This window comes from Rattus norvegicus, chromosome 20 (genome assembly GCF_021556685.1).
Source record: "Rattus norvegicus strain SHRSP/BbbUtx chromosome 20, alternate assembly SHRSP_T2T, whole genome shotgun sequence".
In the NCBI taxonomy this organism is placed as follows: Eukaryota; Metazoa; Chordata; class Mammalia; order Rodentia; family Muridae; genus Rattus; species Rattus norvegicus.
Genome location: NC_141553.1, coordinates 9,468,910 through 9,496,254, shown reverse-complemented (window position 1 = coordinate 9,496,254; position 27,345 = coordinate 9,468,910). Strand labels below are relative to the sequence as shown.

The 27,345-nt window shown below is 46.7% G+C and overlaps 1 protein-coding gene across 1 annotated transcript in view; it reads right to left on the bottom strand.

The window, feature by feature from the left end:
• Dnah8 (dynein, axonemal, heavy chain 8) overlaps positions 1 to 27,345 on the bottom strand; it is a 256,161-nt gene that overhangs the window by 214,274 nt on the left and 14,542 nt on the right. The window contains 9 exon segments of the mRNA NM_001427092.1: positions 3,453 to 3,650; positions 7,954 to 8,100; positions 11,980 to 12,081; positions 13,684 to 13,791; positions 13,987 to 14,100; positions 17,584 to 17,760; positions 21,397 to 21,560; positions 22,397 to 22,586; positions 26,298 to 26,449. Of these exon segments, the coding sequence (NP_001414021.1) occupies positions 3,453 to 3,650; positions 7,954 to 8,100; positions 11,980 to 12,081; positions 13,684 to 13,791; positions 13,987 to 14,100; positions 17,584 to 17,760; positions 21,397 to 21,560; positions 22,397 to 22,586; positions 26,298 to 26,449 (1,352 nt within the window).

The following is a 27,345-nucleotide window of genomic DNA, read 5'->3' as shown; positions in this document are numbered from 1 at the left end:
TAATAAATCATAAAGTTTCCAGAGAGCAAAATTTTTAATTCCTGTTGCCATGAATATTTAATTTGCAATGTATTTCGGGAGTAAACTCCATCCAGCACAACTAGTCAAAATGAACAGTAATAATGGGAATATGTCTTGATATCAGACCATAATTTTCCAAAAGTGGAAGGGGAAATGAAAGATAAGTTAACTTATCAGGCCTGATGACGTGGGCCTATGATCTCAGTTACTCTGGAGGCTGATGTAGAAAGATCACTGGTTCAAGGACAGGTTTCACCCATAGAGGGAGTTCAAGGCCAGCCTAAGCAACTTAATAAGAACCCCCATGTCAACATGAAAAGTAAGAAAAGGGTGGGGGATATAGTTCCGTTCTAAAAGTACTTGTCTAGCAGAGGTGGGACCTAGTAATACACATACAACAACAGCAACAACAAGAACAATGAGACAGACAGACAGGCAGACAGACAAAGGATCAAACTTAAGAGATGATTCAATAGTCAAGAGCACTGGCTGCTCTTATAGATGACCTGTGTTCAGTTTCTAACACCTTTTTTTTTTTTTTGGTTCTTTTTTTCGGAGCTGGGGACCGAACCCAGGGCCTTGCGCTTCCTAGGTAAGCGCTCTACCACTGAGCTAAATCTAACACCTTCCATTACAGCTTACAACCGTCTATTAACTCCAGTTCCAGGGACATGTGGTGCCCTCTTCTGGACTCTGGTGGAACTGCATGCGTGAGGTGCGCATACATACAAACAGGCGAACACATACAAACAGGCGACCACATACGTAAAAGAAAAATAAAAAAGTTTTGGTTTTTTTATTTTAATTGAAAGGAAACCTATTCCAAAGGCAGACCGTAGGAGTGGTGACACTTCAGGAGCAGTCTTATTAATATTGCCACGATTACAGTAATAGACATTTAAAAGGTTTTAAAAGCAACAGATTGTACGTAAGTCTTGGTTTCCCTTCAGTCTTCATGTCAAGAAACAAGAGTTTCAGGGTTGGGGATTTAGCTCAGTGGTAGAGCGCTTGCCTAGGAAGCGCAAGGCCCTGGGTTCGGTCCCCAGCTCCGAAAAAAAGAACCAAAAGAAACAAGAGTTTCAAAAGCTGGAAAAAAGAAGGCTAGTGGGAAAGCCCTCTGGGGAAAGGCACTTTATACCAATGTATAAAAAAAACCTCTGGATATGCGGGTTATTCATGCATATCTTTTACTGGATGCACTCATTTTTCATTAAAATATACTGTCCAAGAAAGGACACGCGATACAAAAGGGTCCACAGCTTAGCTCTGCCAAGACAGGGTGGGCGACTCCTTCATAACTCCTACTTCACCTAAGATCTGTCAGATGGTTCTGGGCCAGAAGGCGAAAGACAGATGCTCCAACATTTTGAGGAACATGGGTAGTCCAGGTAGTCAACTGTCTCTACAATTTAAGCTATGTTTTTGTGCTTCCTATATATCCAGGTAATATTGAATCCCTTCTCGGATCCCTGATGGGGTTAAAGACTAGTTATAGCCCCATAAGCAAAATTAAGTTGTTCAGCGTTAAGAAAGATGATGAGAAAGAATGGTTTTCAGATGGTAACACAAGTGAAAATCAGACACAATTCATATGTAAAAATGTAAACGCCTTAAGTTAGGATAAATGTTAAAGAAGTGTACCTAAACTGTCAAAGTTGACAGTCGGGATGCTATCAGTGTATATCGGACCTTATAGTTTACATAACTGTTATCACTATATTTACTGTGTTATCTGAGAGTAAAGGCCTTTTTAATGGATGAAAAGGGGTAAGATATTATGCGTTTGGTTTATTGCTTATATTGTTTTCATTTTGTTCTCAGATCGCATGGGAATTCACACATCTGCCTGTAAGACACTGCGGCTCCCCGCCCCCATCTGGTTCTGATTGGTAAATAAAGTTGCCAGCAGCCAATGGCTGGGCAGGGAAATCGAGGTAGGACTTTAGATTTCCCAGGGAAGGGAACCCAGAGAAGAAAATGGATTTAGAACCCCCATCCCGGGGAAGTGGAAGGATCAGGCTTGAGAGCTGCAAAAAGGAAGCATCCAGTCATGTAAGAGGCAGGAAAGAGCGGCCCCAAGACCCCGTTCCCCGCTTAGGTCTGGAATAACAAAGATGGAATATAGATTTTTAGTAATAATTTAGGAATATCGGAAGGGAGGCTTTAGCAATGTGGAAGTCTGGGACTGGCCCAGCTGTTGGGCTGCTTAGGGCATATTAAAAATAAGGCTCTGTGTGTGTGTGTGTGTGTGTGTGTGTGTGTGTGTGTGTGTGTGTGACTTTCACTCAAGAATCCCAAGCATTTGGGCAGGGCAAGGACCTCACGCCGCCGCCACCACCAGCAGGGCAACACGAATAGTGTTAATATTTAATACAACAGTGTATAAAAGACCTTGGATGTATGGTTATTCATGCATGTATTTTACTGGATATACTCAGTTTTCACTAAAAATTAAAATAAAAAGATGAGAGGCCAGAAAAATGATATGGTCCGTAAAGCACATGGGTTGCAGGCATGAAGACTTAAGTTCAGATCCCGTGATGGTTTGCATGAAAAGGGCCCCTACAAGGGGTTGGGGATTTAGCTCAGTGGTAGAGCGCTTGCCTAGCACGCGCAAGGCGCTGGGTTCGGTCCCCAGCTCCGAAAAAAAAAAAAAAAAAGAAAAGAAAAAATGGTAGTGAGTGCCTAAAATCCTCACAATGAATCAGGATCACAGAGATAGGTGGATCACTGGAAGTTTATGGTGAAGTTTCAGGCCAATGTCGGGCACTAGCTCGTATAAAAGGTAGAAGACACCCGAGGTTGTCCCCTGGACTTCCCACCTTGCACATAAATCCCCCACACACATTCACACGACTGGACACACGACCATACACATCCATGTGCATGTAGGCACACATACAGGTGGAAAATGTTTTATAAATTGCTTTAAAAAAATTATTCACCCTACAGATTTCTTAAAGCAACTTTGAACAGGAATAAAATAAATACTAAACCCATGTGGATGGAGAGATGGCCGCTCTTTTTTTTTCCTTTTCTTTTTTTTCGGAGCTGGGGACCGAACCCAGGGCCTTGCACTTTCTAGGCAAGCGCTCTACCTCTGAGCTAAATCCCCAACCCCAAGATGGCTGCTCTTGCAGAGGACCTAGGCTCCATTCCCAGCAACCACACGGTGGCTCACAACTGTAACTGCAGTCCAGGGCATCTGACACCCTCCTCTGGCTTCTGAGGAACCAGGCATACATATGGTATGCAGGCATGCATGTGGACAGAAAAACAAACTGAAATAAAAACCTTTTAAAAGTGATTAATTCAGGAGCATCGCTCTGTGTGGACATTTTAATAACAGTACCAAGCGGAACCACCAACCATGCTTTTTTTTTTTTTTTTTTTTTTTTTTTATGAATACGAGAGTTTGTGTACCTACTCACCTCTAACGTGTTGATTTTCCCCATAAAATCTGAGAAGTCTGTGTCAAATTCTGTTCTTCGCGGGTCCAGGATGTCATATTGGTTCTTTTTGATCCCCTGGTAAATGTTTTTAAACTTGATCCCCAAAATATCGATCCCTTCGATCGTAGAGTTGCTCAAGGCCGAGTATGTTTGCACGATGGTTATCATCTCCGTGATCTTCCAAAGGAAACGTTGTTAGAAATGAGTTCTCAGGGTTGGGGATTTAGCTCAGTGGTAGAGCGCTTGCCTAGCAAGCGCAAGACCCTGGGTTCAGTCCTCAGCCCCCCCCCCCCCCAAAAAAAAAGACATGAGTTCTCAGGCCCCTCCTCTAGACGGGGCTCCTGTGCCGACCAGTGGCACCAGCTTGGAAGGTGATTGAGACATTAGGAGAAAGGACTAGCTAGAGGAAGGAGGCCACTGAGGGTGTGCCTGGGAGGGTTATTGAAGTGGAAACTTCTGGTTTCTTTGGGAAGTCAGTTATGGCAAACGAGGTTTTGCTGGGGCACCCAGGTGAAAGGAATGTCTTTCTGAAGCAGACACAGGTGAGAGGATGTTTTTTGCTACAGCAGACACGTGAAAGGACCTGTGATGAAGGAGTATAAATGTGTCCCCACAGACAGTGGGAGAGGAGCTGGGAGCATTGGTTTCACTCGCTCTACCCTGCTGTTCTTTGCTAACGACTCCCGTGATTTAGTTCACCTTACATAGCATTGCTGATCTCCACTCATGTTGTGGTTTGCCCTGGAGTTATCTGTATTTTTAATGCTAATTCCACTGCCCCAAGGACAGCTGCCCTGTCACTATCTCAGGAATCAGGTGACTTCACCAGAACCTTCTCCCCATTGAATTTGTAAATACAGGTGAGGGGCAGGTACAGGATAGGAGGAGGCCTGTCATTGGAGGAGAAGGAAGGATGGGCGGGAGAGAAGTTTGAAGGAAGAGGAGGAGACTAGAAGAGAGAGGAGAGACAGGAGATGGAGAGAGGGGAGAAGCCATGGCAAGTGATGTTAAGATTCTGTTCTGAGGGGGTTGGGGATTTAGCTCAGTGGTAGAGCGCTTGCCTAGCAAGCGCTAGGCCCTGGGTTCAGTCCCCAGCTTCCAGGAAAAAGAAAAAAAAAAGATTCTGCTCTGTGTATTTACAGGTTGTTATCAATGTTCTTAAGGGATGGATGGTACCGGGCTTTGTATGTTTAAGTGGGAAATTATATCTTACCAATTGGGTCAAAGATTATTGTGTTGTGTGTTCTTTTATGTGAGGGTTTGAGTGTAGGAAAGCATGCGGCTGGGATGTGTTTCCAGATATCTAGCAGATATCTTGGGGCACCACAGCGCGGACCTAGCGGGGTAAAAGACAACTATTTTTTTTTATTTTTATATTTTACAACAACATACTCATGGTGACTGAACTGCCAAAGAAGATCGAGTTCACCCCCAAAGAACTATTGCTAAACAAGTCCACCTCCCCCATATCCCAATAACGTTTCTCTTCTACCTCTGCTGGGTGGTGGGCAAGAGAAACAGTTGAATGTTTTACTAAGAGTAGATTGCAAAAAAAGTATGACATACTTCTGCCTGGTCCCAGCCCTTCCTGTCTCTCTCTTCCCTGCTTTCTCTGCCATAGTGTGAGCAGATTCTCTCACACATTCACACAGCTATGACATCCTGCCCAAGGGCATGGGGCTAACCATGGACAGACACTTCTGAACTCTGTAAAACAAAACGAGCCCTCCCTCATCTATCCTGTCACAATAGCAAGAACAGCAATGACAGCAAGAAACCTGACAAACACCACAGGAAGACGACAGGAATGGCTACTGACCTGGAAGAACCCTGAGGGACTCTCGTCGCACTGTGGTTGATTTGGGATTTTATATTGGAATTAATTTCTTTTTTAAAAAAAATTACTTATTTATTATGTATGAGTACACTTGTCGCTGTCTTCAAACACACCAGAAGAGGGCATCACACCCCATGACAGATGGTTGTGAGCCACCATGTGGTTGCTGGGATTTGAACTCAGGACCTCTGGAAGAGCAGTCAGTGCTCTTAACCGCTGAGCCATCTCTCCAGCCCACGATCACTTATTCTAACCACACAAATTCTGTGCACTTCCAGAAACGACTTCTGGACATTCCACAGACTGGATCTCCAAACCTGGAGGAAATGCAGGCCAGCCTGAAATTTACAGTCCATGACACAATCTGTAAGACACAGGAAATGACTGGACTGTCTCCTGATACAGACGCGACATGTGCCTATTTTGTGAGGCAAAAGGCAAGGCTACCAGCCTGATGGTATTCTAACCTCCAAGACCAACTCACTCACCAGAGAGCTGTTCTGGCTACAACAGCCGAAAAGCCTAACACGGTTTTATGTGTCCACATGAAATCTATGAACTGTAGTAAGAGAAAAACAAATGGCATTTGTTTTATTTGGCATCTTTCCACACTTAGCTTGACCCGTTCGCAGGGTTATCTGCAGTTACATCTGTCTTCCTACGTCGCCTAAGATTTATTTTCTTTTCTAAGTATATGGAAGCGGGTGAGAGTATTTATGCGCATAACTGCAATTTCCTCTAGAGGCCACAAGGGGGCATGGGATTCCCCCGGAACTGGGCTACAAGTAGTTAAGGGTGCTGGTAATTGAACTCACATGTGTTCTTCACGGTTAGGCTATCCCTACAACCCCTCCGACTTAGTTTCCTAGATTCCGGGACAGAGTCTCTCGGTGAATCTGGACCTTCTCTGTTTGGCTAGACCAGCTAGCCAGTGAGGTCCGTAGACCCACCTGTCTCTGTTCCACCAGCACTGGCATTAGAGGCAAGCACCACTCTGCCCAACTTTTTACAGGGCTGATAGGTATCCTCGCCCAGGCTCTCAGTGAGCACCTCACTGAACGAAACCATCTCTCCAGTCCCATGATATCATAGACACCATGTGCACTGGCTGGTTCTGTGTGTCAACTTGACACAAGCTGGATAGAGTTATCGCAGAGAAAGGAGCCTCCCTTGAGGAAATGCCTCCATGAGACCCAGCTGTAAGGCATTTTCTCAGTTAGTGATCAAGGGTGGGAGGCCCAGTCCATTGTGGGTGGTGCCATCTCTGGGCTGGTGGTCCTGGGTTCTATAAGAGAGCAAGCTGAGCAAACCAGGGGAAGCAAGCCAGTAAGCAGCACCCCTCCATGGCCTCTGCATCAGCTCCTGCCTCCAGGTTCTTACCCTGTGTGAGTCCCAGTCTTGACTTCCTTTGGTGATGAACAGGGAGTGTAAGCTGAATAAACCCTTTCCCCCGCAACTTGCTTCTTGGTCATGGTGTTTTGTTGCAGGAATAGAAACCCTGACTAAGACACCCTCCAAAGACTGATACCTAGGAACCTTTAGTGTGGGTTCCCTACAGCCTTCTAAACAGTGCCATTCCTCCTCAGTCACTCCTAATGACGGAAGCCAGAGCTGCAGCTATCTGTCCAGCAAAGGCTTCTCTGACACACTGTTCAGAAATGCATTGTGCATGTTGGTCCTGAAAAAGAGAGGGGGGGGGAGGGAGAAAGAGAGGAGGGAGGAAGGAAAGGAGGGAGGGAAGGAGGGGGGAGAGAGAGAGAGAAGAAGGAGGAGGAGGAGGAGGAGAAAGGGGAGGAGGAAGGAGGGGGAGAGAGGGAGGGGGAGAGAGAGAGAAGGAGGGAGGAAGGGAGGGAGGGAGGGAGACAGAAATTGTACAAACGGGCTTCAGTCACTGCCCGTTTATGGGGCCCACCAGCCACACACATTTTCTCAGGTTGATATTGTGGTCGAGAGCAGAAGCCTTCAAGTTCAAGATCTATCTGTGCAAGAAGAATTGAGGTCTCGGGAGAGGTGAAATTCTGCAATAGCCTTGTGCCTGCCCAAGGCGCTATCCCTGAGTGAGAGAAGATACCAGCTCAAATAAATGCTGTGGTATGAATAACCTGACTGAACGAGTCAGATCAATACCAGGAGACCTGAGTCAATGATCCCCACCCACACTACCTGAATCCCCAAAAATAACCAGCACCATGTGGTTCGGGGTGGGGGTCCTAGGACTGCAAGACTAGTCAGAAAACTGACTAGTTTTCTGTGTGAACTTGACACAAGCTGGAGTTATCGCAGAGAAAGGAGCCTCCCTTGAGGAAACGCCTCCATGAGACCCAGCTGTAAGGCATTTTCTCAGTTAGTGATCAAGGGAGGGGAGGGCCCAGCCCATTGTGGGTGGTGACATCCCTGGGCTGGTGGTCCTGGGTTCTATAAGAGAGCAAGCTGAGCAAGCCAGGGGAAGCAAGCCAGTAAGCAACATCCCTCCATGGCCTCTGCATCAGCTCCTGCTTCCTGACCTGCATGAGTTTCTGTCCTGACTTCCTTTGGTGATGAACTGCAATGTGGAAGTGTAAGCTGAGTAAACCCTTTCCTCCCCAACTTGCTTCTTGGTCATGATGTTTGTGCAGGAATAGAAACCCTGACTAAGACCCTTACCTTCTCCAGTCTCTTACAGAAGGCTTCAAATTTTCCAAATATATACATTTCGGAAACCTCAAAAGACTTCTCCCCTGAGGATTCTAAAATCTGCTTCCTTGTTTTGTGAAAGGATGCCTGGTACTCCTTGAAGAGAAAGATGCAATCCTACAGGAGAATTAGAAAAAAGAAAAAAAAATCAGGGAGGGAGTGGGGCAACAGCATTGTGATAGGCTGACCATACCAATCCCATCAGCCCCTCAAACAAAGGCTGGTGCTTTTACCAGATGTCCGTGCCCTCTCTGTACATATATTACTGACAATATCTGTTTTTAAATGTTTGTTTTAAATTTTATTATTAAAAGTCAGTCAGTCAGACAGACAGACAGACAGACAGACACACACACACACACACACACACACACACACACACACACACAAATTGTGCACCAAAATTATCCAGACTAAAAGAAAAAGACTCGGATACAGTCAGAGTAGCCAATCAGACTATTCATAGACCCGAGCTGGGTCAGACGTGATTTTGCAGTAGGCAGCAGCCAATGGAGAGTCAATGGAGATTTGGTTTCTTCAAAAACCAGTTGTGTTACGTGGATATGTTTTGTTTTGTTTTGTTTTTTTAATCCCAAGTGTGGGATAAGAGGCTACTTCACAGCAGGTGATTGTGATTTGCCTCCTGCACTGAGGGAGTCCGGGATCTTCACCAGTTGCAGATAGTTTTAATTCTCTAGAGAGGGTGTAAACCCCAGAGCTCTGAGACGGGTAGAAAGCATGAAGAAAGATAAGAGAAGGAGGAGAGGAAGAGGAGAAAAGGAGGAGGAAAGGGAGGAAAAGGGGGAGGAGGAGAGGTAGGAAGAGTTGGAGGAGAAGGAGAGGAGGAGGAAGAGGGGGAGGAGGGGAAGAGGGAAGGAGGAGGAAAGGAAAGAGGAGGAAAAGAGAATGGGGAGGAGGGAGGAGGAGAGGGAGAAGAGGGAAGAGGGGGAAAGAGGAAGAGGAAGAGAGGAGGAGCAGAGGAAGGAGAGGGAGGAGGAGGAGATGAGAAGAATGAGAGGGAGAAGAAAAGGGAGGGGAGGAGAAGAGAGGGAGGAGGGGGTGGGGGGAGAGGGGAGAGGAGGAGAGGGAGGAGGGGGAGGAAGAGGAGGAGGCTTCCGATCCCCACAGTTGCTCCTGGTAGCTGTTGTCGTGGTTCATCAGGTGTTCACAAACAACGAGAAGTTGGAGGTATGTTGATGACAAAAAATTGGGGGTTGGGGATTTAGCTCAGCGGTAAAGCGCTTGCCTAGCACGCGCAAGGCCCTGGGTTCGGTCCCCAGCTCCGGAAAAAAAAAAAAGAAAAAAAGAAAAAAAAATTGGATTTGCCCCAAAGAACTCGGCGACTCTAGTCAACAGGAAGTAGTCTGAGGAGGTCTATGCCCCCTTTCCCCTCTAACCTTCTTTCTCCACCCCCCCACCCCCCAGAAACAGCGTCTACAGATATAGACTGGCCAGAATGTTGAAAACGAGAGACTGAGCGCTCAGCACTCAGGGGGACGCCTATCAACACCCCCTCCCCAACCAAGGCTTGGGAACATTGATGAGGAGGGCCAGAAGGATGTCTGAGTAGTAAGAGGGTTTGGAGGGCTGTGACATGCTGTTTTCTGGATGCGGCTGTTGTACTTATTAACTTATAGGCACCTGTGGTTTCCTGCATAAGACCTGCACAAGATCAAGCCAGGCAAAAGCCAGGCAGGGATGGGGAGGATGAGCTCCAGGCCCCACCTCTTACTGAGGAGCTACGGACACTTTATACTTGTCGGGATGGGATGTCCTTCTTTCAGAAGGGTGTGTCCACAAGTAGGATTCTCTCAGCTTCAGAGGACAGCCTTACACCAGTGCCCTAAATGAACTTAGTGGGGCATAAAAAAAACAAAAAAACAAAAAAAAAAGTTGGGAGAAGATATTGTTATGGTTTGTCAATGCTCAGTCCACGGAGTGGCGCTATTAGAAGGTGTGGCCTTGTTGGAGAAGGCGTGGTCTTGCCGGAGTGGGCGTGGCCTTGTTGGAGTGGGTGTGTCACTGTGGGCCTGGAAGTCAGTCTTCTCCTGGCAGCCTTCAGATGACGATGTAGAACTCTCAGCTCCTCCTGCACCATGCCTGCTTGGATGTTTCCATGCTCCTGCCTTGATGATAATAGACTGAACCCTGAACCTGTAAGCCAGTCCCAACTAAATGCTGTCCTTTATAAGGGTTACTATGGTCATGGTATCTGTTCACAGAATAGAACACTGACTATGACTGTCATTCGGTATTTCTTGCCCTCAGCACCGACTCTGGTGCACTTCTGTTTTTTTCTGAGATTTTTTTTTTTCTTGCTCACTCTGGCACTCCATGTCTTGACCGGCTCAGCTCGTCCCTTCTGATAAACCATCTTGTCCTTGCAGGCACAGTTTCGTCTCTGTCTTTTAGGTGTATTCCCTGGAAACATTTCAAAGCTTCTTCCAAATGTTTGTGCTCTGCTGTCAAAAGGTGAAAGCTGTGTCCAGACTTTCAAGTCTCCCTGAAGCTGGCTCCCCGTTGCTTGAGCCCCTCCCCCCACTCCCAGGGCTCCTGGGCTCGTTCTTCTGTGAGTTCCTGAGAGCTGTTTTGCTTCTCCAGGGTTTGATGGGTCTTTTCTTTGTCCATTAGTGCTTGTGATCCCAGGAAAAGAATCTGTGTTTCTCAGGACTGACAATCAAGTCCCATGTGGAATGTAGACAGGAGAAGAGAAGCCCACAATCTCAACGGAAAAACTGCAGATGCGTCCTCTGCAGAACCATTTTTTTTCTCTTAGCCCATTCATTTCTCCACATTTTTTTTTTAAAGATTTATTTTATTTATTATATATAAGTACACTGTAGCTGTCTTCAGATACACCAGAAGAGGGCATCAGATCTCTTTACAGATGGTTGTGAGCCACCATGTGGTTGCTGGGAATTGAACTCATGACCTCTGGAAGAGCAGTCGGGTGCTCTTAACTGCTGAGCCATCTCTCCAGCCCCATTTCTCCACATTTTGTTGCTGTTGTTTGAGAACGGGAATCCCATGTAGCCCAGGGTGACCTCAAACTCCCTGTGTAGAAGAGGTTGATCTTGAATTTCCAATGCTCCCATCTCTACCCCCACCCCCGCCCCCACCCCCGCCCCCACCCCCGCGCCTCCCTGCTTCTTTTATGGGCTGCCAGAGATGGGGCCTAGAGGTTCACGCGTGTTTAGCAAACTTTCTACCAATCCAGCTACATCCTTAGCCCAGTTTCTCCACACTCCTAGAATAGGTGCTATTGGCTGTCTGTCTAAGCTCCACCCCCACAGTTACCTGGCAACAGCCAGATTTGCCTGACTTAGTATAAAAGGGGTTGCTTGCCTCCTCCTCATTCTCTCTCTTGCTCCTTGCTCTTGTTCTTCCCCTTTGTCCCTTCTCTCGTCATTCCCCTCCCCACTTCCCTCCACGTGCTCATGTCCCGCCTTTACTCCTCTCCTCTTCTACTCTTCTCTCATTAAACTTTTCCCGGTGGAACCATGTTAGCCCGTTGTGTTTTGTCCACATGCGAGCAGAGATTTCTACCCTAACAGGTGCCTCAGCTTCCGGTTTTCCTTCTGTACTTCGAACACAGATACTTGTCTATGGCTTTAGGGGCGGGGCAGGGGGAGGGGCATCTGTCCTGGTCTCGGCAGAGCAGGTGAGTGTTGCAATCCAATACTACAAACCTGCCAGCCAGAGCCCACTTCAGTTAGTTTTTCCACCTTTCCAGCTACTTTAACCTGCTCCTCTCATTCTAACACATAGAATACTTTGTTACTTTTAATTACGGGGCACTGTGCATGCTTGCGGATGTCTACCGAAAGGCTTCGGTCCTCCCAACACTACCACTGAGCCCCAGCAGAGTGAAGTATCCACAGAAATCCTCTTTTATATTCCCACACTCCACTTCTCCATTCATGACCGAACAAAGGGAAGGAAATTGAGCTGTCAGGTGAGAGCTTTGCTTTCTCAAAACGAAACTCTTTTCCAAACCTGGATCTTTTTTAGGACGGCTGGCGTTTCCTGGTCCCACACGTGGTTTGTTCCCCCGTCAGTAATGTATGCTTTACAGGCTGTCACCATCTGATTGGTTACCTAAAATAAAGGTGGGTACAAAGTGGCCGTCGGTAAATGCCGTTTAAAAGCATAATGTACGTGATAAATTAAAAGTCACAGAGTAAATCACAAAATTAAAAAACACAAACAAATCCAATAAAAAAGAAAACCCATCCCTGTCACTGGGGCCATGAGATCCAAAGTCAAGCACATTATATTTTGATCAGACATGCCAGCAGAGGGCACCAGATCCCCATTACGGATGGTTGTGAGCCACCACGTGGTTGCTGGGAATTGAACTCAGGACCTCGGGAAGAGCAGTCAGTGCTCTTAACCACTGAGCCATCTCTCCAGCCCCTCCCCCCAGCACATTTTCTATTTGTCTAATACACTTCCACTTAGGTCCTAACCTAGTCCAAAGTAATGAATGACAGCCACTTAAAAATGATTAGGGGAGAACCTAAAAAAAAAAAAAAATGATTAGGGGAGAGGACTAGAGAGATGGCTCAGTGGTTAGGAGCACTGACTGTTCTTCCCAAGGTCCTGAGTTCAAATTCCAGCAACCACACGGTGGCTCACAACCATCTGTAATGGGGTCTGATGTGTCTGAAGACAGCAACAGTGTATTCACATGCATAAAATAAATAAATATAAAAAATTATCTTAAAAAATATAATCTGGAACCAAGAATGCTCTCAACCTGAAATATCGATAGAAACTGAAAAGAAAAGAACTGAGAGGATTCCTGTGGTCCTCCAGGGGGAAGCATTTATTAAATCCCTGTTTCCACTTCTGCTATGCCTTTACTTATCTAATTAGATTCTATTCAAATGTATCTCAGATAATTTTTTAAATGTCTTTAAAGATAATTAACTACAAGATGAACATTTTATACAAACTAAATAAAGCCTTATCTACTCAGCAGACTCAAAAGTACTTAGATTGACTAAATTGAAGAAAATGGCTATCTTTAAGCTGAGGGGCTGATCTCAAAGTTCTCATTGCTAGTGTTAAACACAGTTGAGTACAACTGATAACCCAGCCCACCCTACCCTACCAGCCACCCCCATGTGGAAGTTCGAAAAGCCAGATCACCAAGAGTACTTCACAACTCCCTTCCACACCTTAAAGGGAAAGACCATGGGTATGACTTCCCTTAGAAACTCATCATAGAGACGGGGCGGTGGTGCTGCAATGCAGCCTTTTATCTCAGAACTCAGAGGCAGAGGCAGGTGGGTCTCTGAGTTCGAGACCAGCCTGGTCTACAGAGCAGGTTCCAGAACAGCCAGGGCTACACAGAGAAACCCTGTCTCAGGAGAGAGAGACAGAGAAAGACAGAGACAGAGAGACAGAGAGCGAGAGAGAGGGAAAGGGAGAGGCAGAGACACAGAGACAGATACACACACAGAGAGAGAGAGAGAGAGAGAGAGAGAGAGAGAGAATTTGCCATGATAGGTTGTTGAGATGGCTCAGCAAATCAAGGTGCTTGCCAGGCAACGAGTCTAATCCAAGGCACACATGTAAAGACAGAAGGACAGAACAGACCCTACAAAGTGGTCCCCTGATCTCCCCAAGCTGCTGTAACACAACTGTGCCCTGCTACACAAACATCACACATACACGCGATGATGATGATCTCACCTTGATGAACAATGACGTCATCCTCTCTGATGTATTATAATACCTCGACACGCTGTGAATCATCCTGATGGCATTAATCAAGTTTTGTATGCCGTGTGCCATGGAGACCTAAAAATCGAGACGCAGGAAGTAAATTCCTGCGCACTCGTTACCCCGGTTTGCTTCCAAGGGCTGCTGCGCTCGAGCGCCGCGACCAAGTGCTTTAATCATGCAAGCTAGCGTTAGGAACCGCACTCCTCAGTCTTCCGAACGCTGAGCCACCCCTCCAGGCCCTAGAAAGCCCACCTTGAGGAGCACGCTCACCAGGTCGTAGTTGTAGAGGGGCTGACATACTTTCTCCAGGGTGTACAAGTAGCGCACGTTGTCCTTCGATTCATTTGCCGTGTCCGTGATTCGCGCATCCAAATCCCGCCAGTTCTAAGGAATTGAAAGTGCGTTAAGAATCCAATTATCACTCCAAACATCTCAGTGTGATGCAACTTAAGTCAAGAAACTCAAGCTGTTTTCCCTGAGCAAACAGACACTGGGGGAAAAAAAACGTCGAAGTCTCATTGGTGTGATTTTTTTTTTCTTTCTGAAAAAGATTCACTTGAGCTGAAGAGATGGCTCAGTGGTTAAGGACACTGGCTGCTCTTCCAGAGGTCCTGAGTTCAAATCCCAGCACTCACATGGCGGCTCACAACTGTCTAATAACCATAGTCTCCTGAAATCTGACAGTCTCTTCTGGTGTGCAAAATGCAGACAAGGCACCTACATACATACATAAATATTTTAGAAAGAAAAAAATTTTTTAAATTATGTGTTTATGGAGTAGGAGAGAGGGAGTTTGTAAGTGAGTGAGTGCAGGTACCCAAGGAGGCCAGAAGAGGGCGGCAGAGTCCTTGGAGCTGGAGTTACAGGTAGTGAACTTCCTGATATGGGTGGCAGGAACCAGACTAGGGTCCTCTGGAAGAGCAGTTAAGTGCACCTAACCACTGAGCCATCATCAGCCTCTGATAACTCCCTGTCTTGTAGAACTTAAGAACTGGCTATTACAAGCACATTAAATTCTTGACAAAAATTAGTCATTCCTCTGTGGTTGCTGTCCTTGTCTACAGACTTAAGACTGCCCAGATTGGTTCTTCCAAGATGGGTTACTCATGACATTACATAACGGTTCTGGGCCTTCAACGGTGAGTCACGATACTAGAACATGATTCAAAGGGAATAAACACCCTTATTGGCAAAATGGACTCAGTTGGAAGTCAACTTTTTCTTTCGAGTTTTGTCCTTTGAATCTGAAAATCTGGTCAAAGACTGGTGTTTTCCCGTGCGTGTTTCTCAACTAGTGCCATCATTTTGAAGGCCGTGGAGCTATAGGACGTGTGGCGCGGCTGGCAGAGGAAGGCCTCCACAGATGCCAATATCTTTGCCCTTTTTGCTAGTCCGCACCACGTCAAAGGCGTCTCCCACACACTCCTGCTACCATGAGCTCTACCGGACCTTGCCAACAAACGACGGGTAATGCTTCGGAAACCACGAGCCCAAGGAACTACTCCTCCTCTGGCCATCCTCGTGGGTTTTTTTGCACCATGATGAGATAGGTAACAGAAAATTAGAACCAGAGGCGGGACACCATGATGGCCGTCAAACTGACCACGTGGTTCTTAGGCCTTCCAAAAACTGGCCCAAGGAAAGGAGGTGGGAGAGCTCGAAGCCGTGGGCTAGAGACGCCTTCTAATGCTGCAAGGAGAGCTCAGCACAGCAGGACGTTGTGAGAATTTCAGAATCAGGAATGAAGAACGGGGGTAGGGAAGGGATATGATTAAAAGACATTTGTTTTACAGATACAGAGGCCGATGCTCACAGCCAACTATTGAACTGAGAACGGGGTCCCCAATGGAGGAGTTAGAGAAAGGACTGAGGTAGCTGAGGGGGTTTGCAACCTCATAGGAAGAACAACAATATCAACCAACCAGACCCCCCCCCCAAGAGCTCCCAGGGGCTAAACCACCAACCAAAGAGTACACATGGAAGGAACCCATGGCTCCAGTCACATATATAGCAGATGATGGCATTGTTGGGCATCAATGGGAGGAGAGGACTTTGGTCCTATGAAGGCTCGATGCCCCAGTGCAGGGGAATACCAGGGTAGGAAGGCAGGAGGGAGTTGTTGGGTGGGTGGGGGAATAACCTCATGGAGGCAGGGGATAGGGGTATGGGACAGGAGGTTTCCAGAGGGGAAACTGGGAAGGGGAATAATATTTGAAATATAGATAAAGAAAATATCTGATTAAAAACAATGGAAAAAAAAGACATTTGTTTTATACCTACTGTATAAACGTTTTACAAAAAAACAAAACATTGTTGCACGTCCATGCAGAGAAATATAAACTTTAAGGGAAAGGAATTGAATAAGCAAAGGACCAAGCCAAACTGTGCATGGCAGCGACCCCGAAGAGAGGCTGGAGAGATTGCACAGTGGTTAGAGCCCTTGCTGTGGCAGAAGACCCGGGTTCCACTCCCAGCGGGGGCTCACAACCACTTCTGACTGCGGTTCCAAGGAACTCAGCGCCGCCTTCTCTCTTCTGCAGGCTCCAGACACTTGCATGGTGCCTAGACATACGTGTACTCATGTGCATACATTAAGAAATAAATAATCTTTAAAAAATTAATAAAAAAAAAACTACCCCTAGGAAGAAAGATAAAGGAGGTGGGGAAAAGGGATGTGGAGCTAAACTCTGCTTTTTTTGTCTTTCTGCGTAGCCATTCAGAATGATTTCAATTTGTTCTTTTCTTACTGTATGTGTGCAGTGTGTCTCTGCACATCTCTCTGGGCAGTCACGTGTGTGCAATGCCCACGGAGGTGGGCGAGGACGTCAGTTACAGGTGGTTGCTAGGTGCCCTGTACAACCAGGTCCTCTGTGAGCGCAGCGAGTGCTCTCGGTCGCTGAGACCTCTCCGGCATGACTCCTCACTTCAGCAAATCTGTATTGATCCGCAATTCCCCAAACACCTTCCAAATAAAAAAGCGCTCGTTTCTCTGGATGGCACACCACAGATGAACTGTCAAAACTGAGAAATGAACCTTTGCCTCGTCAGCTGGGAACTGTGGTGGTCTCCGAGAGAGAGCCCGATTCAAAGCTCGACACTTCTTTTTTTTTTTTTTTTTTTTTTGGTTCTTTTTTTTGGAGCTGGGGACCGAACCCAGGGCCTTGCACTTCCTAGGTAAGCGCTCTACCACTGAGCTAAATCCCCAGCCCCAAAGCTCGACACTTCTAACAAACGCATGACGGCTGGGTAGCAAGAAGCCCTCTGACGCCTTACGGAATGGAAGAGTGGTCTCTAAAGACTGAGAAGGATACCAAGATAAAGCTAGACAGGAGGAATTGATTGGTTTTTTTCCCCCCTATAGCACAGTAGAAATAGCAATTGATTAAAACAGCCTACGGTGTATTTCATAACTAGGAAAATCTGAAATTCCTAACATGCAAAAATGATGCCTTTTTTTGTGGGAATGGGGAGAGAGCTTAGTCAGAAAAGTGCTTGCCGCAAAACAAGGAGACCTGGTTTTGAGCCTCAGAGCCCATGTCAAAAGAGCTGGGTGGAGTGGAACCTGTGTCATCCCGGTCCTGCGGAGATAGGGTCAAGCAAATGTCTGGGCCTTACTGGGTAAGCAGGCCTAGCCTACTTAGTGGAAGAGGTGAGGATTGGAGAGACAGCTCAGTGTTAATTGTGTTCCTGGCTTTGAGTTTGTTTCCTAGCTCCCAGGCTGGGTGGCTTACAACCACCTCTAACTCCAGCTGCCTGTGGTATATACTCAAAATACGTCTCAAATTTTTTAAGAGGCCGTTTGATCAGGGTAATTTTCTAGTAAGTCGTTCTAAAGAACATCCCGTCTACAATGAAAGAACCTTTTACCTTTAACAACTTGGAGTGTGCGACGTTTAGCACATTTATGACGGCCTTACAACTGGGCCCTTTGATCTGCTCAATGATGTAGTTGAACTTGGCCGACATGCGCTTCCAGTGCTCCAATTCGGTGAGTGGGCCGGAATCATCAGCTTCTTTTCTCATCTGCTCACTCTCAATAAGGACCTGAAATTGATTGTCATCACAATTACCAGTAGCTCCCCCCTTCTGACTGCCGTGGGTACTGCATGTAGAGCCCCCTTCTGACTGCCGTGGGTACTGCATGCATAGCCCCCTCTTCTAACTACCCTGGGTACTGCATGCATAGCCCCCTCTTTGACTGTCCCAGGTACTGCAAGCATGTGGTGCACATACATGCGTGCAGGCAAAACACACATAAAATGAAATGAAATTGAAGTTGTTAAGATTTCTATCACTAAAGGCAACCTGCCAAATGAATGCAGGACCTAGCGGGAACCACCAAGAATTAAGACCTGGAAAACACTATGTGAAGTCCAGCAGTTCAACAAGGTAACATCCATCAATCCAAAAGATAACCAAGTAAATGATTTAAACAGGCGAGTCAGCAAGAAGAAGCCTAAGCAGCCATTAAATAGGCCTAGCTCCATTGGCACTCAGTGTACTGCAAAGTCAAACCGTGACACCATGGTACACCTGACATAGTAGCCACCCGAGGCCACCTGACAATGCTAGCCAGCTGTAACTAATGACTCTTGGGAATGAGAAGGTCCGTATGCTTCTGTAAAGTACATAAATTAATTTGACCATTGTGCCGTTTGTCTTTGTCACTTGAGACTCAACAGTGAATAACCTAATCACGGGTTGGCCTATAGACATGCCTGTGAGTGATTGTCCTGAGTTCCCTAACTGATATGGGACAACCCAGCCCAGTGTGGTGGCGCCATTCCCTAGGCAGAGGTCCTGAATTATATAAGGGCAGAGAGGAAGGTGAGCATGAGTAAGCATGCTCGCTCATGCATGTGTACGTGTGTGTGTGTGTGTGTGTGTGTGTGTGTGTGTGTGTATGTATGTGTGTGGGCACATGTGAGTGTGTGCATGCGTGTGCATGTATGTGTACGTGTGTATGTGTGTGAGTGTATGCATGTATGAGTGTGTACGTGTTTGCATGTGACTATGTGTCTGTGCATGTATGTGTATGTGCACATGTATGAGTGTGTGCATGTGTGTGCATTATGTGTGCATGTGTATGTGTATATGTGTGAGTGCATGTGTGTGTTTGCATGTGAGTGTGTCTGTGCATGTATGTGTGTGCATGTGTATGCATGTGTGTGTGCACATGTATGTGTGTGTGTGAGTATGTGCATGTGTGAGTGTGTGCATAAGTGTGTGTGTGTGTGTGTGTGTGTGTGTGTGTATGTGTGATACTGGGAATCAAACTTAGGGTTCCATATGTATTAGGCAAGCACTCTACCATGAGATATCTTCCCAGCCCTGCTATTTGTCAGGGTATTTTATTATAGCACTAAAGGCAAAACTACAGCAGTCATTGAATGGAGGACATGATAATATCCCATAAGAGGCCTACAGTCTGAGGGATTCCACTGAGACTCCTGAGCGAAGACAGCCATTGTATATGCATTCCTGACCTTTGTAATACCAGAAGTAGAAAATCCTTACAGAGGGAAAGGAAGAATAAAGCTCTCTGCTTCCTTAAGTATATGGATGACTGATATATATATATATATATATATATATATATATATATATATATATATATATAAGTCTGTCTAACAGAATACAATTTTCTAAGTGGATCTTGCTGGCATCTGAGGTCACATTTTTTTAAGATGTATTTTTTTATTTTATCTTATGTATATGGTGTTAGTTTGCATGCACGTGCACCATGGAAGCCAGAGAAGGGCATCAGATCCCCTGGAACTGGAGGTACAGAAGGCTGAACCTGCTTTGTGGGTGCTGGGAACTAAACTCATGTCCTCTGCTAGGGCAGTGTGGTGGTTTGAAAAACAATGCCGGGGTTGGGGATTTAGCTCAGTGGTAGAGCACTTGCCTAGCAAGCACAAGGCCCTGGGTTCAGTCCCTAGCTCCGAAAAAAAGAAAAGAAAAAAAAAAGAAAGACAATGACCCCCACAGGATCATGGGAGCAGCACTATTAGGAGGTGTGGCCTTACTGGAGTGGGCGTGGCTTTGTTCGAGGAAGCTGCTGCTAGCGATGGCCATGCTCACGTGACAGTCACTTCCTGCTGCCTAGGGAACAAGACATGAGACTCTCGGCTCCTTCAACAGCATCATGTCTCATGCCGCCATGCTTTCCGCCATGATGATAATGGAATAAATCTCTAACGCTGTAATGTTAACATGTCAGCTGAACATGGCTGTCCTCCCAAACTCAAACACAGAGACCTAACCCTCAGTATTTGGAGGTAAGGGCTTTGGAAGGTTATTAGATCATGAGGGTTCTGCCCTTATTACTAAGATCTGCCTCTCTATTAATTAGTATGTATGCACATGTTACACTGATGTTCCTGCCCTTGTATGCACATGTTATATGGGTGTTCAATGCCCTTGTATGCACATGCTATATAGGTGCTCATGCCCTTGTGCACACATGTATTATGGGTGCTCCTGCCCTTGTATGCACGTTATACAGGTGTTCCTGCCCTTGTATGCACATGGTACACAGGTGTTCCTGCCCTTGTATGCACATGTTATATGGGTGTTCATGCCCTTGTATGCACAGGTTACATGGGTGTTCACGCCCGTGTGCACACATGTTGAAGGGAGGGCTAGCTGTCAACCTCAGTTGTCATTCCTCTGGCACCATCTACATGGTTTTGAGACTGGGTCTCTCACTGGGTCCTAGTGCTTACTAATTAGGCTAGGACAGCTGGCCCATGTCAGGGATCTAGCGGTCTCTGTTCTCCCTGTGCTGGGGTTAAAGTTGCACGCCTGACTTTTAGTATGGGTGCTGGGTATTGAAATCAAGGATTCTCATGTGCATGATGAGAACTTTAACAAATTAGCTATCTCCACTACCTGATGGGATATACTGTGTGACGTTGTACCTCTGTCCTTCCTCACCTACCCCAGGCATTCTCTGATTGGCGTTAATAAAAATCTGATGACAGCCCATTAGCTGGGCAGGAAGTAGAGGGCAGGACTTCCTGGGAGGGAGAAAGAAACTCTGGGAAGAAGAAAAAGGAAGGTCATTTTGCTAGGAGACATGAGAGGGGGCAGATGTGACTATGGGCCTGGAAGGTATAGCTAGCCACGTGACTACATGGGGCTGGGTGGTCAAGGTAACTTAGATGAGCTGTTTGAGAGTCGGCTCAGCTAAAGCATCAGCTTTGAAATAGTAAAAGGCCTTGGTGTGGTTAACTGGCTAGTTAAGGAATAGCCATCACTGTACTAATTTCCAGCATTAATAAATCTATACAGAATATTCCTAATGATTTTACAACTGCCCCAAGAAGTTTGATGTATGCTATGGTTTTTTGTTTTGTTGTTCTTTTGCTTCATTGGAATGGTGATATTAAAAAGACTAGGCTGGGGATTGGGGATTTAGCTCAGTGGTAGAGTGCTTGCCTGGCAAACGCAAGGCCCTGGGTTCGGTTCTCAGCTCGGGGGTAGAAAAAAAAAAAGAGAGAGACCAAAAGACTAGGCTAAGCCTTTCTGACTGCGGTAACACTTCCACTGGCCACCCAGGATGAACTTAAGTGCTTGTCTCTGTGGCTCTCTTCATTGTGATATTTTCCCGCTCTCAATCCCCCCTCCCCCGCCCTCCCCCTCCCTCTACCCCCCACACCTCAAGCTAGGACCCACCTGCTCGATCTGCTTGTACCACATCATCAGGACGTCCTCCAGCTGATGCACCATCTCTGAACTGCTCGCTGCCGCTGTGACCTCTTCAAAGGTGTGCAGCTTGGAGAAATCGATATTGTCCACCTTCTTCAACATCACTGTCCCCTCGATGCTGATGGTGGCACCTTAGAGAAGGAAACGGTACGTTAGGAAGAGGTCCCTGCGCGCGTTCCGCGGCGAGGAGTGCTTCCGGGCTGTAAGGTTTACAGAAAAGAGAACGATCCAGTGCCTTATAAAGAAATAATTGCACGGGTAGGTATGGAGCGCGGTTGCTAGGGCGCTCGCCTGCCTGGCATGCACAAAACCCTGGGTTTGATCCCCTAGCATAAACCAGGCATAGAGGTTTCACCCTAGCACTTGGGAAGGTGAAGGCACAGAGGGAGTTTGAAGCTGGCCGGGGCTACGTGAGACCCTGTCTCGAAAAGAAAAAGAGAGAGAGCTTGTGAGTTGACTTACGGATCAAACTGTATACTTTCACAGCGTTAAGTGATAAAAGTACATTTTAAGGAGATTGTTGTAAAGCCCGGTTTGAAAATATCTGTGTTCATGTATATGTGTGCCCAAGTTTTGCACCACGTGTGTGCAGTACCCACGGAGGCCACAAGGGGGCGTTGGGTCCTCTGGAACTGGAGTTAGGAGCTGCTGTTGGGGGAGGGGGAGAGGCTGGGAACCAAGCCTGGGTCTTCTACAAGAGCCGCAAAAGCTCTTAACTGCTAAGCCATCTCTTAGTGGCAAACTTTGACTAAGAACAGGCAAACATCCCTCCTGATAGAATGAATGCCTTTTACCTGCAAAGAACCCTGGTGAGAAAGGCCCTCCTGTTCTCCAGGGCTCCTGGTGACTTTTATTACCATCTCCTTTTGAAGACCTTCCTTCTATCAACCCTGCTCTCAGTAACAAACCCTGCAGCTAAAAGGCCTCGTTTTGAGTGGTTTGCCACACTTTTAAGACGTACACTTACCATCCAGAAACAAAAGATATCTGTTGATGGTTTCTGTGAAAATATGTTTCTCGGATTCGCCCTGCTTAGACTGGTTTAAGGCACCCCAGTTGCCCGTGGCAAGGATAGCGGGTAGAAATATGTTTTTCAGCATGTTCTTGATTCCTTTTAAGAGTCCTTTGGACGCATCCAAGACAGTAAACAGCACATCCTGAAAGGGTGGTATTCAACTGTTAGGCGTTAAGTCCATTAAAGAACTGGGGGGAAAAATCATAAGCTATTTTTCACCTGCAGTCAACAGTTGATATATTTTGTAAACTGTTGGGAAACACGGAATGCTTATGAACAGAAGAAGTCTGGAATCAACACTTTTTTTTATTTATTTCATGTCTGTGAGTACACTGTCGCTGTCTTCAGACACACCAGAAGAGGCATCAGATCTCATTACAGATGGTTGAGCCACCATGTGGTTGCTGGGATTTGAACTCAGGACCTCTGGAAGAGCAGTCAGTGCTCTTAACCACTGAGCCACCTGCAACTAACACTCTCACATCTGGCCCTGCTCTGCCCTGGAGATGCTTTCCTCAGTACTTTAATCTCTGCCAAGGGGAGGAGCTGTGCCTAGCTGTGCCTATGGGGGTGCGTGGGAAAGAGCAACTGAGCCTCTCACACCTGGACATTCTCGGGTACCAGGTGTGCTGTTGGTGGAGAAAACAGCGTGATGGGTAATCCTTGTTGACTTGAGAGATTCCCAGGGGATTAGGGAAACATGCCTGTGTGTGTGTGTGTGTGTGTGTGTGTGTGTGTGTGTGTGTGTGTGTGTTTGTGCGCTCGCGGTGATATTTCCATACAGGATTACCTCTTGAAGACTCTGAACTAATCCCTGGACTAATTCCTTTGTAATGGGCATGCATTGTAATGGGGCTGTTATATAAAGAGGTAGGGGGAAGAGGGCGGGCTGACCGGGAGTGGGATGAAGACTGGAAGTGGTTCAAAGTAGGAGGGGCTGGGGGCTGGTTGGAGGAAGTGGGCCATTGAGGACTTGTCTTTGGGCTGTTTCTTGCCCTGGCCCCTTTCCTGTATTGTTTGTTTTCCCTTCTTAATTGCCATGGCTTTGAAAACCCCAGGGACAAGATCTTGCGTCCGCATTTGTATGGTTACGATAGGAACCGATGCTTATCTACAAAGTTTGAAATATAATTACGTCAGAAGAAGGGAGCTAGGGGAAGAAAGGGGAAGGGCCAGAGAGTTCTTTAAAAGATTTAAATTTTCCGGGCATGGTGATGCATGCCTTTAATCCCAGCACCCAGGAGGCAGAGGCAGGGGGATCTCTGAGTTTAAGGCTAGCCTGATCTACGGAGTGAATTCTACGGGCTGCACATAATAAGATTCTGCTTTGAGGTTTTGGTTGTTGCTGCTGCTGCTGTTTTGTCTGGTTTGGTATTGAACTTGACTCTTATCTGTTCCTACATATGACACTTTAGAAAGGTTATAAGAGGCTTGTAGAGTTAAATTAGCGATTATTCTAACAGAGGCTTCTCATTTTTTTTTATTCTGTTTTTAAATACATGCACACACATAGGTAGGCCTGCCGTGTCTGAAAGGTGTCGGATGCCCTGAGCCTGGATTACAGGTGGTTATGGGCCACCCAAGGGAGATGCAGAGAACTGAATTCAGGCACTCCCCGAAGAGCAGAGCGTTCTGAGCCCGCCTTCCAGCCCCATCTCACAGACTTAAGAACTGCCTCTGGAGAGTGCAGTAGAGAGAACCCAGCCCTGCGTCCCAGGCCTCAAAGAATCTATTCATCTCTATACCACGATCATGCATAACTGTGACTCTTTAAAAAACAAACAAACAAACAAACAAACAAAAAACCCTAAAGTGTTAGCTGACACAGGTTTACTAGGAACCCAGGTGTTCAAGGCCAGCCTGGGTAACAGCGAGACTCACTCTCTTCAGAAACGAACAAAAGAGAGCTGGAGATATGGCCGGAGTAGGAGAGCCCTTGGCTTGCAGATGCCAAGAAGTCACGGATTTGATCTTCAGAACAGAAAGAAGGGATGGAAGGGAAGGGAGGGGAGGGGAGGGTTAAAGGAGAAAGGTGGACGGCAAAGGCAAGGGGAAGAGAACGGAGGAGTCTAAATTATTAAAAATAGCAGACTGACCCATAGATTAACTGAGGAGAGCATCAGTAAAACTGATGACAGGCAGAACATTCGTCCACACATGGAGATGGCCTGGTAAAGCAACAAGAGTTCAGAAAGAACGAGCCTAGGGAGCCAGATGAGCCCAGCGAGGGGGAAGGGCAGATTCCTCATAACTACCGGCAGAGGTCTCAACCAGCACAAGATATGCAGGTAAGTAACCGCAAGGGCCCAAGGGGAACCACTGGTCACCTCACTTCACAGCGTCTCTCCAGACAGTCTTTCCTCACAAACAGGAAAGAAGCCAAACTACATGTGGATTTGTTTCCCGTCCCACCCAAGTAGGAAGTAAGACCCACTCTAAGCTGGGCGGTATTTATCTTTCTGAGGTCCCACAACTACCCCGCATGCGCATTTCCCGCAGAGGGCGAGCCGCTTGCCATCAGAAACCGCGATAGCCAGCGACTAGGCTTGGAGGTAAATTCTGGTCTATGTAACGCTACGGGCTGCTTCTATCCTGCAGTCCGGCCTTTCCTGAGTTAGGTTAGCAATGCCTAGACTTTCAGTCAGTTCCTTCTTCTCCCTGAAAATGTCCAAAAAATGTAAAATACGAAGCAGAGAATAAGTGTAGTAACTGGGACTTAAGACGTTGTGAACGAAACTGAATGTGTCCCTAAAGGCCTTTCAGAAGAAAGCGGCTTTTCACAAACTTTAGAGCTGGCGGCTGTTTTCCTCAAGGTGACATGAGAGCCAGAGTCACCCGGGAAAGAGGAAAGCTCAGCTGAGGAACTTCATCCAGCAGATTGGCCTGCGGGCATGTGTGAGAGTCATTTTCTGGATTAATTGATGTGGGAAGGCCCGATCCACTGGGCCACCCCCAGGCAGATGGTCCTGTTTTATATGAGAAAGCGCGCTGAGCAAGCCTTAGGGGAGCAGCAATCGCTCCTCACGTCCCTATTTCAGGTCCTGTCTCCACTTTGCTCAATGCTATACAGTGATCCAGAGGTGGAAGGGAAGTAAACCCTTTCTTCCCCTGATTGTTTTTGGCCAGTATCTTGTTACAGGAAAGCAAACCAGAACAGTAACACACACCACCTCGTGTGTGTGTGTGTGTGTGTGTGTGTGTGTGTGTGTGTGTGCACCGAGCAGCTTAAGGCCAGCCTAGGCTATATGAGATCCTGCCTCAAAAACATAAACCTTCAAATTTTCTTCTTGGGGGGGGGGGCGGGCAGAGAGATGGCTCAGTGGTTAAGAGCACTGACTGTTCTTCCAGAGGTCCTGAGTTCAATTCCCAGCAACCACAAGGTGGCTCACCACCATCTGTAATGAGATCCGATGCCCTCTTCTGGTGTGTCTGAAGACAGCTACAGTGTACTCACAAAAAAAAAATAATAAATAAATAAATATTTTAAAAAACAAAAACAAAAGAACAAATTTTCTTCGCAAAATGTAAGCTTTCAAAGTCGGTATCTGCAGGAAGACACTAACCGAGCGCTATGACAGGCGACCCCTTGGTTTCTTTTTTTTTTTCTTTTTTTCGGAGCTGGGGACTGGTTGGTTTCTTTTTTTTTTTTTTTTTTTGGAGCTGGGGACCGAACCCAGGGCCTTGCGCTTCCTAGGCAAGCGCTCTACCACTGAGCTAAATCCCCAACCCCTGGTTGGTTTCTTTAAGTATACAAACACGTCATTTTCTCGGAACTCATTTCAGTCTTGCACGTAGGAAAGGAGGGAAAAGGGGGTGGGGTGTGTGGGAAAGCTCTCTGTGTTTTAAAACATACCTCGTAAATGGTTTTAGAATTGATGGCAACGTCATTCCGACAGCGGACGAAAAATAAGCACAGTTCCTTCAGTTTTTCGGGGGCTGCGTTGTCTATGTACAGTCTCATCATTTTCCCCCCTTTGGGGACGCCGGTAATTGTCCGACCACATTCTGGAAACAAGTGTCAAGAACTGGGCATGAACTCCTGGAGGTGACCCAACTCAGAGAGCGACTGCTTAATGGCCAGCCAAACTAGCCTTATAGTAAGCCCCAAGCCAATGCAGGAACCTGTGCTAAAGAAGGTAGGTATCATTCCTTAAGATGCCTCCTGAGGTTGTCCCCCACCTCTATAACCCACAGAGATGTGTGCAAATGCACACCAATACACACACATACTACTTTTTTAACAAGTAGTCTAAGACTAAATGGACAGCCCAAGTATCTAGTTCTTTTTTTTTTTTTTTTTTTTTTTTTTGGTTCTTTTTTTCGGAGCTGGGGACCGAACCCAGGGCCTTGCGCTTCCTAGGCAAGCTCTCTACCACTGAGCTAAATCCCCAGCCCCGTATCTAGTTCTTGAAACCTGGCTGTTGTGATAATTATCTTAGGTGTCATATAGGAAAGCCAGATGTTGCAGCTAACAGCGGCAGATGCCACAAAACATTGAGCCAGGGCCACAAGGGGCAACTGCCGGGCTCCAGAGAGGGATCGTGCCGCCTTCTAGCCATCTAAACACACGAAGACAGAAACGATCGACCTGTTCCAGAAAACGGCAATTAAAAGTCTAATGAAAAAGTGTACCTTCCCAATAGAGGCCAATGCCTCACTGCCTCTCCCTAAACAGGACAGCAATGGCTGAAATTATTGAATTCAGAACGGAGGGTTTTTTTTTATTACATTTATTGTTTACCCATGTAGGTGGCAAGCCATGCATGTGGAGGTCAGAAGACAACCTGCAGGAGCTGGTTCTCCCTCCCTCCCTCCCTCCCTCCCTCCCTCCCTCCCTCCCTCCCTCCCTCCCCCTCCAACCCCTCCCCCCAAAAAATGTTTTTTTTTCTTTTCTTTTGGAG